Here is a 17,758-nt window from a genome sequence, read left to right as displayed (position 1 = left end):
TTTTGTGTTTTATTTTTCGTATAGATCAACATTGAAACACGATGTAGAAGGAAGTACAATAAGTGCAATACAACTGCTTTTGTATCGTTTAATTTCTGAATTTAGTTTGCAACACGGACACACACACATCTAACATACAAATAAAAAGAGGGAACAGGAGAGAGGGGACAGGGAGGGGTGCTACAGAAGCGCAGTTATTGCAGAACCGTAACAATCAGCACTGAGTAATGTGTGGAGGCTGTGAGCTGCAGGAGGCTCTCTGCACTTGAGATGCATATCTGCTTTGAGTATGGGAGGTGGGGGGGGGGGGTGGTTTAGGACTGAACGTCTGTCTTCTGATCCCGGTCCTCACCGGAAAGCCTTCATTCCCGCATGTAAATCCTTGTGCACACAACGTCGTCCGCTCCGAAGGTCTTTCAACACAAAGAACAAGAGAAACACAGTAAGAGTTGTCCATCGTCGCCCACTTGGAACATGACAGGGGTAAACGCTTCAGCAGTGAATGCGTTCTCATCACTCAGCCTCAGTTCCAAGGAGCATAACTTAACTGGTGATATGTGCACCAGATTTAACATCAAACTGTCCAAAGGGAGTCAAATTAGAACAGCTTGATTACTTAATGTTACTTGCATATGCATTTTTTGTATACGTGTTGACTGAAGGAATGCAGTCTTGCTGCATTTCCTCCAAATTATAGTTTGTATTTGCAATCTGAGCCTGCATAGTGTTTGTATTGGCCTCTCGATGTCAGTCCTGCATATTTAGTCTATTTGGTTTGACACAATCCCACATATTCGGTCTGTGGGCAGCTTTCACTTTTAATCATAATGTCTTCACTCTGTTGCACTTGGATTCAGAAGCAATATTTCAATAATGTGTAAATTCCCCTGCTGAATCATGTCCTTTAATACAGGACAAGCTGCTTGTTACAGATTTGCCTGCCCTCTTTAGCTGTGTTCACTGTAGAGTCTGTTATCGTGCTCAGAACTCAAGAAAATTGGAATTAGTTGCAGTATGTAGGCTTGAGCAAGAGGGAGATTTTGAAAAAAAGGATCCACCCCCTCCCCTTAACTCACTGTGTGTCATTGTAGTGAGGACAAGAGCATTGAAAAGTAAAGTAGGGAGAGTGAAGCACATCATGCCTCATTCACAGGTAGAAAATAAGGCTCATAATGTCATCCTAATGAACGTAAACAATGAACATAGCAATAGTATTTATTTACAGCTATGGGCTAACAACAGTCGATAAATGCAGAAACAGGCAGTTTTGCTTGTATGAGACCCAGACGAAGTTACGGGCAAAGCGTCAGTCAAATAATCATTACTAAGGGCACCTGGCTTTTTTTTTCTTTTGCTTGAACAGCAGAGGTAGCTATAAACATAACTAGCTTCAGATATGCTACAAGATAACACCTAACGTACAGCATAGCTATAAGAGTGGACTAAATACTTCAGCTAACTAGGTAACATTTTTTTAGCTATGTTAGCTGGATAGTTTGGGGTGATAAAAAAAATTCCAACAGAAATAGAACATGCAACATCGTCTAATATCCATGTCCAGCAGAAATACTGCAAGCTCAGCATTACTTATACAGACTTCAAGTCCCTGAACTCTCACTGAAAAGCTGAACCGATGTTCACTCGAGTCTTGTCTCTTTTGGTCATAATCTTTTCAACAACAGTCTTTCTTTTCTTGTTTTTTTAAATCAGTATACGCCATTGTAGTCAAAGGTGGAACTGGTAATCTTGGCATATTTTTTCTGCCATTCTTGTTTTGTTTTCTAGGCTACTAGCTAGGTATGGCACCCTCTCTGCTGTATCTCTGCTCTGATAGCGCTGTGAACACATTATTGACACGCTGAGAGCTATCCTGATTGGCGTCCTTGCAGAGAGCTGTCCTGATTGGTTGTTAAGATTCAGGTACAATGAAATTTAGAGTGGCTGATTTCAGAGCTTGGGGCTGTCAGAGAGACCAGATTTTTTAAGAGCATATAATTTATTGATATCTGGCAGGATGTGAAGGAAATTTAACCAAATATGAACAAAAGTGTTCTAAAAACTTACTGCACCTTTAAGAGACCAATTTTAGCAGCAAAAGGAGCAGCAGCATGCACATTACCGCTGGATTTGCTTCTGCCTGCGTTTCAGCACCCAGGCGCAGCCATTTTAAGGACTTCTTCAGTTGCAGAACAAGCCTCAATTCTAAAGTGTGTAAATGCGCTGAGACACAGCGCGTATTTAGCTGTGACAGCCGGTATTGGCCGCGTTCTCCTCTGTCATGTGACGGTGAGTAATTAAGGAACTGTCAGCCCACCTGGGGCGTGTGGAGGCAGTCCCGGAGCAGCTGCTGGAGGGGGATGAGACCGGGACTCCTCCGGCCCGGTCTGCCCCTGCACGTCACGCCCAGAAGATTTATTGGCGCATGAGGAGCGCTGCAGGAGCGCTGCGGAGCGTCTGCCAGCGCCGGGGAGCATCTGCATCCCAGAGCAGGGCTCCCGGAGACAGGAAACCAGGGCCAGGAAGTCTCGCACAGCTTTGAAGGATGGCGTTAAGATGGGGCCATCTGCTGTGTGCACGGGGGTGTCGGGGGAGACATTACAGAGAGCGGGGGGAGGGCGGGCCGGGGCCCACCCCCCAACCCCAATGGCCGGCTGGCTCCACTGGCATTTCCAACATGATCAATTAAGCACATTAGTGTGAGCAGGCATGTGGTGCAGCCAAGGGCTTAACGGCCTGCGCTATGGGATCCCAGCTCTGCTGGCCTTATACAGAGATATTATCTGCCTTCACCACGGAGGAACACTGGCCTTACCCAGAGATGGCCTCTGTGGCATGGCCATGGTCTGCAGAGAACATTTCACCCTTGCAAGTACTGATTCACAAGAAAACTACATATGTTTTTATGAGTTTTGTTTTATTATTATTTTAGCTAATCATATTTTCTTCGGCTGAGCTGCTGACATGCTAGAGTAAGATGGAGACTGTACTCCCCTACTTGTGTGACACAGCGTGTGTGGAAAATACACACTTTAGACAGAACTGTTCTTCTCTTTGGAGGTGTGCTCTCTTTTGATTATGTTTGATTAAGTCTTTCCTTCTCGTTGAAAGTCTTATCCTAAGAGAATAGGCATGAGTTATTACTGTCCTCTTCGGTTCTTATGTTTGTGTTTCAGTCATTAATGCCTTTGAAAGTATCTATGAGGTGGTCTTGTTCTAATCCGGTTTGGAAATGTCTTGACCATTTTTGGTTTCTGTATAGTGTGGACAATCAGATAAAGTAAAACTTAAAACATCTTTATCATACCACTGTATCTGCTTTAGCCTTAAGAATATTATTTATGGCCTGCTCAGTAATTATTTGAGAACCCGGCCTGACTGAGTCAGAAGATTTGCAGGTTCAAATCCCACACAGGACAGTGCTGCTGTGCCCCTGAGTGAGGTACAGTACAGCACTAAACATGAGCTGAGTTGCTTTAGTAAATGCATACTGTAAATTATGATGGGCAAGACAAGCTGTGTTAGTCACCCTGGATGAGCATATCTGTTAATGAAAAACACATTGTATGGGTTCATACTCAGTACTTGGAGGGGAATTCCTTTTTCAGGAATGGATTCACTCAGAGTTTCTGGAAACCTGCCATATTTAAGATGTGTAAATATTCCTCATCAATTTCTTAGAACAAAAAATGATTTCATTTCTTATCTCACATAACTATCTTTATAAAAATGAACATGGGTCCTGCGTTTACTGGCTGGGTTTACTGGGAAACGTCGGTGTATTGCTGCCTCAGGTTTGTGTAGCTGCATTAGCTTTTGTTTATGCATGACTGATTGCTCTGTAGAGCACTGGGCAGTGGTTATCAATATTGATGGTAGCACTCAAGTTATTTCATTGCCTGTTCCAACTCCAGCAAAACAATGAGTTAACAAGACTGAAGCTTTGATTTTTGATTAATTAAATTGTAAACGTGACAGTTAGAAATGACATTGGTCAATTTTAGGGCTGGGACCACTTATCAATTTATTGAAAATTATTGATAACGTGAAATTGATAAGCAAGATAAAGTATTATTTTTTTCATGCATAAATAAAAATAACATAACATAATAATGAGAACAGGTCATTCAGCCCAATAATACTCACCATTTCACTTTGTTAAGCTTCAATCAAATCAAAGCTAAGTCTCCTTTTACTAAGATTGAAGAGATTAAGCATCTTAAGTCTTTCCTCTTAGCTTTTATCTTTCATACCAGGAATCCATTTGGTTGCCCTTCTTTGAACCTTTTCCAGAGCCTCTAAATCTTTCTTGTTGTATGGTCCCCAGATCTGCAAACAGTGTTTAGTAAGGCAGGACCAATTCTAAACAAATTCAGGCCCTGTTAGAAACTAAAGAATGCGGACACAAGTCTCTTTCTGAACAAAAACAGATGCTTAGTCGCAGATACTGTTCCTGCTGGTAGTTTTTGCTGCATTCAATAATTCTTTAACTGAAGATGATATTGCTTTAAGGAGATTTCTTATAGTTTCATGTGTTTAGTCCTGAGACTAATGTCTCTGGACACAAATCAAAACTACAGGTGGTGAATCTAGACATATTTGAATATTGAACTGTTGAATATATCTTCAGTTAAAATAATAAAAATATCAATATTTATTGATAATTTTGTCCCAGTTTCTGGATTCTTCAAATTTTCTTATCATCCCAGCCCTAGTAATTTTAAGTGCTAGCACTAGGCTGGTGAACAGCTTAACAGGGCTGGATTTGGCCCCCAGGCCATCTTGGGGATCCCTGCAGCGATAGGATATTCGCATCTGGTTCTCCTGCCTAAGATTATATTGCTCCTTAGCCTGTAATTTACTGTACAATCTGCAGACTTGCTTTCAGCACAGACACATAAAGCTGTTCTTCTGAGCTTTTTGTGGATAATAACTGTAGTGTTTACAGCTGCCCAGGCTAAGTACTATGAGTGTACAGGCAGCACATGAATTGAACTAAAGACTTCACACAACTCACATTGTGCTGTCGTCCACCCTCAACCCCCATCCAAGCCTTGTTTTTCATTAAACAAGGCTTGGATATTAGTGGTTATGAGTCATTTGCTGCGCAGACTTCCTTGTTCAGTGTGTGTTATTACACATTTTATCTTCTTCCATTCTCAGGCTCTGCCTCTGAACAAACTCCCTGTGTCCTGAATAGAGCGCCTCTCTCCACTGTCCTTTCATTACTAGAGCGGAACATTCTTGATTCCCCTCTGGGATTGCTAAGATTCACAGAGGAGGATATGCGCAGCACTAATAAAATGGCATCCTCGTTTATTGGTTCCATTTACTGCTGTCCATATGGCCCGTAAAACCAAACGGAGCAGATGTGTACAGGCAGTGAGTGCGTTCTCTATACCACAAATGAGGAGCGGGGGACAAAAGTTAGTTTGGATATGGTGGCCTGGTAGGTCCCATTTTGGCTTACTGACACAATGCATGTCTTTTCGAGAAAGGCCTTACAGTGGCAAGTGCTTGAGAGGGAATCCCCGTAACAAGTGCCTGGAATAGATTACGAGCTCTCACCTGCTATGGTTACCATGATGTCATTACAAAACAGCCCACTATCGGGCATTGGTATTAACGCAGGATCAATGGGGTTCTTGAAGTTGTGATTTTTGAGGTGTCATAAAACTGTGGCTGACTGAATCTCTTTGCCCCGTGGTTTAGCATTGAGTGATCGCAGTGGTTTCAAAGCTGCACATTTTGCAGAAAAAACGGATGCACAGTACAACGGTTGGCAGTTCTCACCAGGATTAGCTCGTCACCCCTCAGCTCTCTTGTCCAGTAGGTCTTGGGGCCATCTCCGTCCAGTAGTGTCTGTTTACAGTATATCTTGTTCTCTGTCTCCCATGTGGGCAAGCTCTGTAGGGCGAGAGCAAATCAGGGCTGGGCATGGTGCCGTATACTTCCCACCCCTAGCAACATACCCGGCGACGGTTCGCCACAACAGGACTGTCATCTTATCAGAGCCCAGGACAGACACGAAGAGACAAATGGGAGGTTAAAGACAGTTCCATGGCAACCCTCCCCCCACCACACACACACACACACACACACAAGCAGACCCTAACTCCCACCCAGTGAGACCACACTGTCCTGTTTAACAAGGGCAGGGCACATTCTCATCTTGGTCTGTGTCTAATCAATGTCTGGTCCAGCTCACTGTGGTCTGTCTGTGTGTGTTCCTGATGGGGAACTCCAGAGTTCTGTCTCAACAGTCCCCTGATCCCCATCCTCCACTGGGTCTAACAGACTGCTGAAATAAATATTCTTCATTAAATCCTGTATGATAATAATGGCTTTGGGACCTTCTCAGAAATCTTGATGACTTCATTATTGGTCTGTTTTTCTGTAGAGAAAACACTTTCCCAAATCTTCTCCAAATTAAAAGGTTAGGACCCCTACAAAATGCATTTAATGTCACAATATTTTGAGTGTATGCAGAAGCATGAATGTTGGGGATTTAATCTACTTTAAATGTCACAAATTACATCTAGAAATCAAATGAGGATCAGACAGCTGTGTGTTAATCAGAGCAGAAGCCCATTAACCTCACTGAGCTGAAACAGTCATGCAGCTTTGAAGGTGATCCCCTTGACCCTGATCTTTTGTTAATATGCTTAATTTTTTATCAGACATTTTATTGTGAAAAAGTTGATGGCCTTGACAAGTCTATCTAGGCTATGCATGTCATACATACATCGTGCTGTAAAGATTTTGCCACAGTAACCGAGTTTCAGTGTGTCCTCAAATGTCCTGCTATTTCACATTACAGGTATTCAGGAGTACATGGTGAACTGCACTAAAGTCTAAAGTTCCCAGTCTAGAGAGTGGCATATTTTTACATTTCTGTAACTGTCTCACTAAAATGAACAATCTCTCTTTGGATATCCACCAGAAAATTAACAAGTGATCTACCATCTGTGTCATCCTCTTAGTTTCGCTAATTACTTGTCATTTATTATTATTATTATTATTATTTGTATTATTGTTATTATTATTATTATTATTATCATTCTTATTATTGATAACCTCACTAAATTTGGCATGCCGTCTATCTCTGTGACGAGCACCCAGTCAGAGGTTTTATGACAGTCTATTGAAGTTTAATTTCCAATATTACATTTAAAGTCAGCCGAAGCTCACATGGCCAATTGCAGCCTGCTTATCTGGAGTCTAACCCAGGTTCAGGTAGCTGTTCAAATTGTAATGTAGTTCTGTGGTCTAGGGGTTTAAATCTGAGATCTAACCTTCAGCTAATCGTGCAAGTATTATTATTATTATTTATTTATTTTTATTTTATTTTTAAAAATTATTTTATTATTGTTGTTATTATTATTATTATTATTATTATTACTACAGGATGTCACATTTTCACCTGTGTATGTCTTCTATCACATACGTTAATGGAACTTTGTTTTGTTTGTTTTCATCATTATAAATTGTAAAATGGTCCTAAATAACGTTTTCACAAAAAACACATTCCTCTTTACGTGTGATCAACTGTTTTGTTTGTATTTTTTGTATAGTCAATGGCTGCACACAAATCTGGCCTCTTACTTACCAAATACGTATTTATTATTTACTCACCCAACTTTCTTGCCCTTTCCGGGTGCTAAACCTGATTGGCCACTCCCAGTCATAACCAGTGCCATGACTTTGTGTTAAACCTTGATGGGGATCAGTACCTGCTCCATGTGGTGCTCCAGCCTGTTGCCTGACTCGTCCTCCATATTGCCACACCGACAGTACCACATTAGAAGCTGAGCTGTTGTAGTGACAGTTTGCCTCTTAACCAGATCAAAGTGTTCATCAGCATATCAGAGGTGTGGAACAGAGCCGCAGGCCAGACTGTGCTGGGCCAGTGAGCAGAATATTAAAGAGCATGAGAACACTGCAGTTGAGTTTCCCCTGTACCCTCTCTCTCTCTCTCTCTCTCTCTCTCTCACACACACACACACTCTCTCCCTCATTTGCTTTTTTTTCTGTTTTTTCCTTTTTTCAGTATCTGCTTTTTTCAGTATCTCAGAGTTTTCGCTTGCTGTTGGTTTTTGTCGGTCATGTGTGTTTCCATGCAGCTGAGCATGGGGTTTTTACTGGAACATTGCTGGTTTTCTGCGTGGATTATAACAGTGCTGTTTCCATCATCCCTCATCAGAAAAGGGCAAACTAGATGAAAGCACAGAGCTCTGTTTTTTCTGCCAGCGTCAAACCATTTTATGCGCTCCTTGTTAAGTTGTTATGGTCAATTTAATGCCAATTGTCCTCGTGTCCTGAATTTCCATTGCTGGTTTTACTGTGGGATTTCCTCATAAAAGCATTGTAAACTTTCAGAGCAGTCTAAGACTAACGCCTTGTGAAAACACGGTTCTTTTGTGATGGGGTTTGTCCCCAGTTTTGAAAAATAATATCTGAACAATAAGATATGCTATAGTGTTGACAAACACGATTACTTTAGAAGCTGTCACTACCTGCATTGATTTTCCCAGTGCACTGTTACAGTTTTATTCCTGCAGTGATGTTCTTTCTGTCTCAGTTAAGACTTCGCATCGCTAGCACGAACATTTTATTGCTCCAGAAACAACAGCAAAGTTGTTTTAGACCAGGGGTTTTCTGTGATGGTCTTCCCTGGGAATCTGAAGAGGGCTTTTTTCTCATCTTCCTCACAGCTCTGCGACACGCCCTTCTTTCTGTGGTGGAGTCTGCTCAGCAACGTCTCTCTTTCCCCTGGGCAGGTGAGTAATTCTCCAGTCTGTCTCTATAGCAACCGGCCAGGCAAAAAGTCTCAATTTGTCAAAGTGCAGCAGGTTTTGTGTTTAGTAAAAGGAAAAAAACGGGTGGATTGAAAGGCTTTTGCCTAGAATTAACTTTATTATTTTCTGTTCTGTGCCATAATCCATTTATATTTCAGTCCATGGTGCTGATAACTCAACAGTTTGTATTGTATAGTTGTATGTTTTCTTAAGCACTGGAAGTCTTTATGTCATTGAAATACATTTTGAGGACAAGGCAAAAGGGCACACACACATACGGCCTGTAAAAGTCAGACGGCCGGCATTAGGGAACCACGTGAGCATGCTAGCGCTAAATCGCTCTTTGGGAGCGTGAAGATGTGAAACAGGATCAGCATAATGCATTCTGCATCCATCCGACCCTTTCTCGCTCCTGCGTTACCATCGCTAGCAGGAGGGCCAGCAGTTTATCAGAACTGGCCGACTGGAGACCCATATTCATGGCAGCCCCCCCCCCCCGCCCCCCGCCCCCCCAGCAGACATAAGCCTCTATAAGTGATACAGTCCCAGTAGATATTCTCTAGACTGGCAGATTATGGAGAGCTTTTAACCTTGTGCCAGTGTTAACAATTCTGCCTCTGGTGTAATCCCCTTTTCCACGGGCCTGGCCCTGCGGTGGCTAATCTGGCTAGCCCAGAACGCATGCTGCGCTAAGCCACACTTTCTCACTGATCAGGGGCGATTAGCACACCGACGGGCAGGCTGATTATCTGCATCAACCGTCACCACCACACTCTCCCACTCACTCTCACTCGACCTCTCGATGCGTACTCTGCACTCACCTCACACTCAGACCCACTCTCAGTGCATTTACTCTACACTCCTCCCCACTCAGACCTCACTCTCAGATGCAGTTACTCTGACACTCACTCTCACACTCAGACCCCACTCTCAGATGCAGTTACTCTGACACTCACTCTCACACTCAGACCCCACTCTCAGATGCAGTTACTCTGACACTCACTCTCACACTCAGACCTCACTCTCAGATGCAGTTACTCTGACACTCACTCTCACACTCAGACCCCACTCTCAGATGCAGTTACTCTGACACTCACTCTCACACTCTTCGTTTGGGTTTTTCCATAGCGGCTCAGCTTTTCCTTACTCTGTGCTCTTTAGCTGTTTCGCAGTGAGGTAAAAATGCCATAAAAAATGAGACACCCGTGCGATTTTTATCCCTTATGTGATTAGTGGACAGATTCAGAGGCACCACGGTGAATGTGATTATTCTGTGCCTGTGGATCCAGCAGTGATGAGTCAGAGCCTATTCATCCCTGTGGCCTTTTGCCTACATCTCATTTAAGATTTCATTAGTGCCAGAAATAAAGAAAACCGTGTCACTATCAATGCACTTATATGGACCAATGAGAAACAAGAGTGCTTTTTTATCTTTGAAATACATATTACATAAATAAGCTTTGTGTTTCTTAACTATGTGTTTTCCTTAAACTATTGAATGAATGTAGAGAGCATTCTGATCGACTGACAGCTGTTCTTATCCATGAGGGGATCTGGCCAAAGATATTTCATTTCATTTCATTTTACCATTTTTTTTTTTACAGTTAAAATAAAATTAAAACAGACAATTAATCTGCACCCTCTGCTAGATGACCATCTTAATAGTATCAAAGACAGTGATGTCAATAAGCCAATATTACGTTTTAAAAGATTAACAGAAAAAAACAAGCAATATAATAGTATTTTCATACAGTTGCACACTGCTAGAGCTGAAATATTAAGAACTTCTTCCTCCGCATTCTCTCTTTCTCTTTCTTGCAGTTCTTCCTGTTTAATCAACCCTTTCTTTCCTAACATGGAGTGTGTGCAGCAACCTACATTGGTTTCATTCACAGTAAAAATGTTTGTTCTTTCTCATAGTTTTCAAACTGCAGTGGACCCCTAGCAAAACCTGCTGTATTTATCTATTTCTAGTTACTAGTTTTTAAAAAAATTTTTATTTTTATTTTATTTTTTTATTATGCTTACGTTCATTACAGAACAAAGGGGGGGGGGAGGTGCATAAATGTGTTATTATTATTTTAAATAAATAATACCTTGCACTTAACTAATTCCTGCTTCAAAAACTTATTTTAATAACTGAGTGACGGTGGAAGCAGGAGATGCTTTTATTCATTAAGTAAAAATGTCTGAAGAATATGATGTACAGCATGCAGGGGCACATCGAGTCTCATCATTTTTTGAGGTTTGTAGTATTGTCAGTTCAACAGGCCATTTAAATAGATTTATTTGCTAAAATTCACACTGTTAAAGGATATTAAAGTAAAGGAAACGGTAAAAGCGCTATTGTTTTAGATGGAAAGTTCATAGTGCTTCTTTCCTTTTTTACTATTTATTGTAATAATTTTTTTTTTTTTTAAACTTTTTGTTTTTGGTCCTTCTAATGTTTTTACCACTTCATTTGACTTTTTTTAAACATTTTTTGAAATACTTTTTATTGTTTTATGTTTCATTTTCTCTAGTGCTTAAGCTTTTTAAAGGTAAATTATCATGTCATAGTAGCATTAATGAACATTTTTAATTTACACAAGAAATATGAAATAGTTCTTGGGAAATTGTACTGAAATCATTCTTGGGAAGCCCCTGAGATTTTTTTGTTTAGTTTTCACAGAGATTACCTTTGTTGAGTTATTAGGAAAAATACTTTGGGGACATCAGGAAAACTAGTCCTCTGTGAATAGTGGCTTTATTTAATGAAATATCAGAGTGATTGTATTAAAAGCTGAAAAGACTGCTGGCTGTATATAAATGTTTTATAGAGTTTGTCTGCAGGCTTGAAATTGATTAATCATTCGGCTCTCGGTCTTGCCTGTGGCTACACATCTGTGATTGTTCCAGAGCGTGTCCGTAACAGAAGCACTACCAGCCTTCAGGTTTTCAATGCTTAATCACAACTGTGCAGCCATCCAGTCATTGCAGATTTCTCCTTAAATTTTGGAGGCAGATTGCACACATCTAACCAAACAGAGGAACCGTTAGAGAAAGATGAGGCGAGAGATGCACTGCCAAATGAAACTCCCCCTCCCTCTCTGCTTAACACTACAGCTAGTCACACGCTCCCAGGTACAGCTCACATTAATGTGGTCAGGATTTAATCTGGACCTGTAGGGCACATTGCTACAGCAAGCCACACAGGACACCTCTGCAAGCAGAGCCATGCTTAAACAGTGCTGCAGAGGCAGAGCCTTTTAAAGGGACAGACTGTGAGACTGTTGAAAGAAAATGACAAATTCTCCTATGTAACTTCTAGCAAAGGATAGATGGCCATCATGGTTTACCATTATGGTTATTATGGTTATAATTCTGGCCATGCTGTTAATCTCCTGTCTGCTGACTCTGCACATTCATGCTCTGTTGTCTCTCTTCTGTATGCTATCGCTAATCACCTCAGTGCCTTATGACTGCGCTAGTCTTCCCAGATCCCATGTGGGCCATTAAGAACCATGCTGTAGCATCTCTGTATTTATGATAAAGCTTAGGGCAGCTATATATTTATTTTACCAGTAACCAGCTGTGTTCATGAATTTTAAAAGATGTCATGCTGGAAGTCCAATGCTCGGAGGGACATGGCATCCTTAAATCATCTCCCAAGACATGATCTTGAGTCAGATGAGTTAATGGTACCTATATTAATTTTACATGAATAGCTACATTAAGAAATAGCTTGGCAGCTTAGTCTCCAAATGGAGAACTTTCCCTCCACCGTAATGGGGGATCTGTGCCCTTTAATACCCCTGACAGTCACTGAGACTCCCCCTCCCTTTACCACTTACCCTGCACTTCCTCCCGTCCACCGTCTCCTCGTCAAACTCCTGGCCCACGTGGAAGTTGATCTCTGTGGTGCGCACGGTGGTGGAGGTCTTTATGTAGAACTGCTCCCCGTCCTGGCGGATCTCCACGTGGGGCTTAGAGGCCGCCGCCCCCGCCACCTTCCTCAGCATGGCGTTTACGCCTGGGGGGGCACAGCACCAGGGTTAATGAGCGGCCCGCTGGATCCATCTGTCTGTCTGTCTGCCTCTACCCCCCCTCCGAATTTACAATCCCCCCTGCCGCCATGTCCAGTCTGTCTGTCCCCCTTTGTGGTGCAGTGGGGAGGAGGTGCTTCTGTATTGATTCAGTGTTTGTTGATTTGGATGTTTTGGACTGAGCCTGTTTTGCACTCTGTTGCATCACTTTAGATTTCCTTCAGTGAGTGAGTGAGTCAGTGAAGTGAATCAGCCGAATGGATCTTATCTGCCCTCATTCCAACTCAGTGGAATGGATCAGAATGGAGGGTGTGTCCTGTTAACATTCATGGCTCTTTTGAGATTAGCGTCAAACCCGTAAACCCCGTCTCTTTGCTGCCATACACCCCCTGCCTTAATTTGTGGGCACAGACACCCCTTTGTGCCAGCTCTCTGCCCACAGCCAGACACAAGCGGCTTATCTCGCCTCCTCCGCCGCATCGCCCCGGGCGGGTCTGGGGCTCGTCTTAGCAGCGTCTTCTCTGGAGGGAACATTTCATCCCAATTCTGCCAGTTCCTCTGCCACAGTGGGCTACAGACGCGTCTTACGTAGCTAAATTAGGGAGGCAGCAATGGGGGGGCAGTGGGGTTTCAGTGCAGCAGCACCGTAATGCTCACCCTGTTAGCCACATGGGGCGCATGAAGTGATTAATACAGATGGCTACAATTAAATCTGCATTAATGTGATGTATAGACTTCTATCTAGAGAATGGGATATCCTATAATTGATTATACGAAGGAGATTAAATATTGGCAATACGTTATTGGTCAAACCTTTACATATACATTAAACATGGTCTGTGACATGCAGAAACAGCATGAAGGTAAACGCCACTAATGGATGGGTCCTTATTAAAACTGGCACACTTGTTCATCCAGCAGAACAGCCGCCAAACGGGTTCAGGACAGTTAGCGCGTTAAAATAACGTTTATAGCTGACAAGACTTAGCTGAACCCCAGAGCTGTCTGTTGCAAGTGGAGTTTGTGTGTGCCTTTGCATGTGTGTGTGCAGTACTTGGTCAGGCAGTGATACCCTGTTTGCCTGTCTGTGCCCCCTACAGTGGATCTTAAAACTAATTTTGCCTGCTTATAATAAGTTCAAACTGACTGCAGTGAAACGTGCTCTAATCAGTCCTAGTGAAACCATTCTTCATACGTCTGCAGCCCAAAGCATTTGGCCCGGACAGTCTTAACTTGTGAGAACTGTGCTCTTGAACCCCTGAACACTGAACAGAAGACATGTTAGTCGTAATGGATGTACGAACTTGCATGTACAGGGTAAGAACAGTTTCCAACTATAGTTAAAAGCAAAATTTTGTTATGACTGCTTTTAATTTCAGATCTGCAGCTTAACTTGTCCTTGTTTACTGAGGGGAGAAATCCATGATGCTTTTCACCAGATCCCTCCTGTAAAATTTGAAATGGCATATTTATGAGGATGGTGGCATCCTGTCTGAAAGCACTTCACACTTAGGCTGGCTGTGTTGAGCTGTCACACTGAGGCTGGAATCTGGGGACTTTCCGGTCCGACGCAAGAATCCCTGTAGTGTTAATGAGGTATAAATGAAATGTGTCCTGGAATTTGACAGAGGAAGTTAATCATCAAGCATTCTCTAAAATGGGCAGTAACTGCTGACCTCAATTTATCTTTATTACCCAAATTTTACCCTGCCTATATGGAAAGGCTGGTTCTATTAGTAGGTCTTGCATTCTTATTGCAGTAGCATCCTTTGTCAATTCAGAAGGGTGCAGACATGCTGCAAGTGACTGTTTCTTTTCACCCGGCAGTTCACCAACAGAGCCACATAGTCATGCGTAGCCCTGCTCAGTCAGGGACTGCAGACTGCAGGCTGTGGATCAGCAAGAGGAGTCCCTCTTGTGCGATGAGGCTTGGACAGTCCTGCCAACTGAACCCCTCCCTCCCTGGCCTGATAGCCTGCAGGCAGTCATGTGATGCCGCTGTGTCCCTGGAACAGCCTGGATTCCATACGGGACCATAGGTGCATCCACACACTGCAACAGTGTCTTAGCAGGTCGAGCGTCCTGGCAGCCTGGTCTGAGGTTTTTCACACATGCTGACTTGGGTCTTTCTCTCAAGTACCAAGAAGCTAACGGCATATTGTGCTCAGCGGAAGTTTAAGAACAGCACATGTCAACTTCTCGGAAAGACACTGTCACCGGTCATTTGTGTTCATACATTTTCTAAATAATGAAATAAGAGAAAAAGGACACTGGCATCTTTCCAAGTGTCCCACATCTGAGGCTGCACCTGTTCATGTTTTTGTATCCTGTCAACGTGCAGCTCGTGGGGACCTAGAGAGCAGGCGGCAGAGGCTGCCTTTGCTGGGGTAAATAAGAGCGCGTCTGCTGTCATAATTCCACTCTGCAGCCTCTGCCAGAGAGCCAGTGTGAGAATGGATGACCTACATGAACTGATCCCCTGAGCGCAATCGTCTCCTTCCCTTCTGAGCCTCAGAATAAAGCCCAAATATGAGTGCAGGAAACAAAAGAGGGGAGAGCAGGCTATCCATCTGGCTGCACAGAGCCAGGGTGACAGTGGCAAAGCATGCCCCAGTTTAATGTTTAACATGCATAATACCCCTCCTAATGCGTGACTGGACCCCCCGACAAAACAATACAATGCCTGTTTAATTGGAATCCCTCCATCGCAGGATTCCCACCGCCGTTTGAGAGATCCCCTCCGACAGGATGTTAATAATTCTTCTCTCCTTTTTTATTTTGGTTGGAAGTGAGGCAATCCATCCGAGGAGAGAAAGGGGAGCTTTTTTTTATTTTTTAGGTGCGTGTGATGGATTGTCGAGCACATGCAGGGACATCCACACAGGGACATGCGAGGTATCGAATGAGAAAAGAAAAGGGAAAAAAATGAAAAGGAAAGAAATGTGGAAGGGCTTACCGAGGGCTTTCAGAAGTTCATCGAAATGCTCACTGCTCTTCATTTTCCAGGTGCCGGCGAAGTTGGGAGGCATTTTTCTGGGGCCGGTGGTGGAGGCTCTGCCTAAAGAAGAACCTGCCTCTTGGTGCTCTGCTCCCCAGTGCTCTGCTCTCTAACCAGTGCTCTCTCTCTCTCTCTCTCCTTTCTCTTACACCTCCTCTCTGTCAGTCTCTCTCTCACAGCTAGGCTCTCTCTCCCTCTCAGAGTGTCTCAGCCCTGATCCGTGCCACTAGTTATAGTCTTGAGTCTGATTCAGGCAGTGCCCTCCCCCTGAAGGACCTGTCCCAATATTCAGACAAGCCCACCCCCAATCCCCCTGCCCGGCTAACAGGAGACCCCCCCCCGCCTGTCAGCATTTATTAATGGTGATCAGAATGTGCTCTTTATTAATGGCATACTTTCCTTCTCTCTCCATCAGTTTTCTGCACACAATTTAACTGTTCAGCCAGCTGTGTTAGAGGCTGAAGGGGAAGCCGGTGTGCTCTGTCATTTTAGCATTTTTCGAAAGTCATGTTTGCAGTTATATACGTGCTCAAGGATCTCAGTCAGACTGCAGGGCCTGGGCTTTGTGATTAATGCACTGCCAGAGGGACGCACACGCAGTAGAGGGTGAAACAGCTGTGATCTTATATTCCTTCACAAGCTGCTCCTCTTTCCTGCATTTCTCACAGAGAGCCACCGAGATGCAAAAGCCTTTCTAACAGCTGCATTTGATCAGGCCCTCTGATTGCATCCAAACTCTTATGCGTTTGTGTGCTTGCATGGTGCTATGGTATGCACATGCTGTCATACTAAACCTCATTCTGAAGATTATGTTATTCCAGGAATGGTTAGGGCTGGAAAAAACTGAGGTCCTCAGTGTTTCTTAAATCTATATTTGATTCATCTGATCTTTGAGCCTACATCTTGAGTCTCATCATAAATAAGCTGTGGTAAGAGGCGTTGAAACAGGGACTTGTTGCCTGTGGCACAACTGAATGTGGAGAGTGAGGGTAGGAGAGCGCCCACAATATAAATCGTCCCCTCCCTGTTGGGTGCATTGCCTACAGTTCCCCCTAGGGGGAGTGTGCCTGCAGCCAAGATGTATAGACTGGGCACACTGTTTCACACACGCACACATACTCTGCGCCATATACTAAAATTATCTTTACTCTGGCAACTTCATGAAAAGGCTAGACTGAGGAGAAACAGATCACACAGGTTTACACCAATTCATCTTTACAGTAACTGGTCTGAAGTGTGTTTGGCACTATATTTCAGCTCTCTGGGCCATATGTCTGTGGTGTGTCAGTTTGATTTATTTTAATTTATCATGATCTTCCGCACACTGCCACTGTAATTTCTGAACATTTTTTAACTGGGACTCCAAACTACTGAGACCTCCTACACAGTAGTGAGCATTTGGGGAACATGTAAGGATTTATTTCTCCTGGATCTAGGATGCTGTTTTTGGCCATATTAATTTCCTAAAAGCTGGAAAACCTTCAGAATGTATTCATGAAGTTATCGCTCCTGCCACTGTTAATTGTGGCACATAAAATGCAGCAGTTCTCCTGGCATTAATTGCTGTGCCTGATGTGACAATTTGCCTACTCTGTAAAATTTCACAGAGGTGTTATTTGATTTCATTTTAACTTTTAAATGTTTGTCTTTAGTGGGTAAATGGTCGATCCACTCAATGACTTAAAGACTGTTCTCCTGTCTGAGTTACATAAGAGACACGTGTTCCTCTGATGTTTGCACAATTAGGGGACCAACAACAACAACAACTTCTTGGCATCCTGCTGCTCTTGGTGGGATTATAATTTCTTCATGACTTTAATCTATAATATTAATTTTAAGCAAATAAACAGCACAAAGCAAAGACAGGAATGTATTCTAATAGGATGTTCTAATACTGCATATCACAATTTTCATGCACTTCATAGTAGTGTAGCCTTGCT

General features: G+C 43.0%; 1 protein-coding gene and 1 long non-coding RNA gene across 3 annotated transcripts in view; one reads left to right on the top strand and one right to left on the bottom strand.

Moving 5' to 3' along the window:
* The window catches only part of LOC135242718 (uncharacterized), a 32,994-nt gene that overhangs the window by 11,729 nt on the left and 3,507 nt on the right, over positions 1 to 17,758 (top strand). For both annotated transcript variants that reach the window (XR_010326443.1, XR_010326442.1), the window contains one exon: positions 8,712 to 8,777. This is a non-coding gene — a long non-coding RNA (uncharacterized LOC135242718). The remainder of the gene's footprint in view (positions 1 to 8,711; positions 8,778 to 17,758) is intronic.
* Positions 75 to 16,034, bottom strand: crabp1a (cellular retinoic acid binding protein 1a). Its single transcript, XM_064313932.1, has 4 exons — positions 15,777 to 16,034; positions 12,629 to 12,807; positions 5,791 to 5,904; positions 75 to 413 (listed from the first exon to the last, which is right to left on the bottom strand). The coding sequence occupies exons 1-4, from the start codon at positions 15,847 to 15,849 to the stop codon at positions 363 to 365; spliced, it is 417 nt and encodes a 138-aa protein (XP_064170002.1). The 5' UTR covers positions 15,850 to 16,034; the 3' UTR covers positions 75 to 362.

The sequence above is a fragment of the Anguilla rostrata genome, chromosome 16 (assembly GCF_018555375.3).
Source record: "Anguilla rostrata isolate EN2019 chromosome 16, ASM1855537v3, whole genome shotgun sequence".
Lineage (NCBI taxonomy): Eukaryota > Metazoa > Chordata > Actinopteri > Anguilliformes > Anguillidae > Anguilla > Anguilla rostrata.
This window is presented reverse-complemented; position numbering and strand designations above follow the sequence as displayed.

Excerpts from the sequence above, each read along its gene's own strand:
- crabp1a (XM_064313932.1), bottom strand. The coding sequence starts at position 15,849 with ATGCCTCCCAACTTCGCCGGCACCTGGAAAATGAAGAGCAGTGAGCAT. Across the intron at positions 5,905-12,628 it reads TGGACGGGAGGAAGTGCAGG|AGCTTGCCCACATGGGAGAC; the intron begins GTAAGTGGTAAA and ends CTCGCCCTACAG. Across the intron at positions 414-5,790 it reads GGGGTGACGAGCTAATCCTG|ACCTTCGGAGCGGACGACGT; the intron begins GTGAGAACTGCC and ends TTGTGTTGAAAG.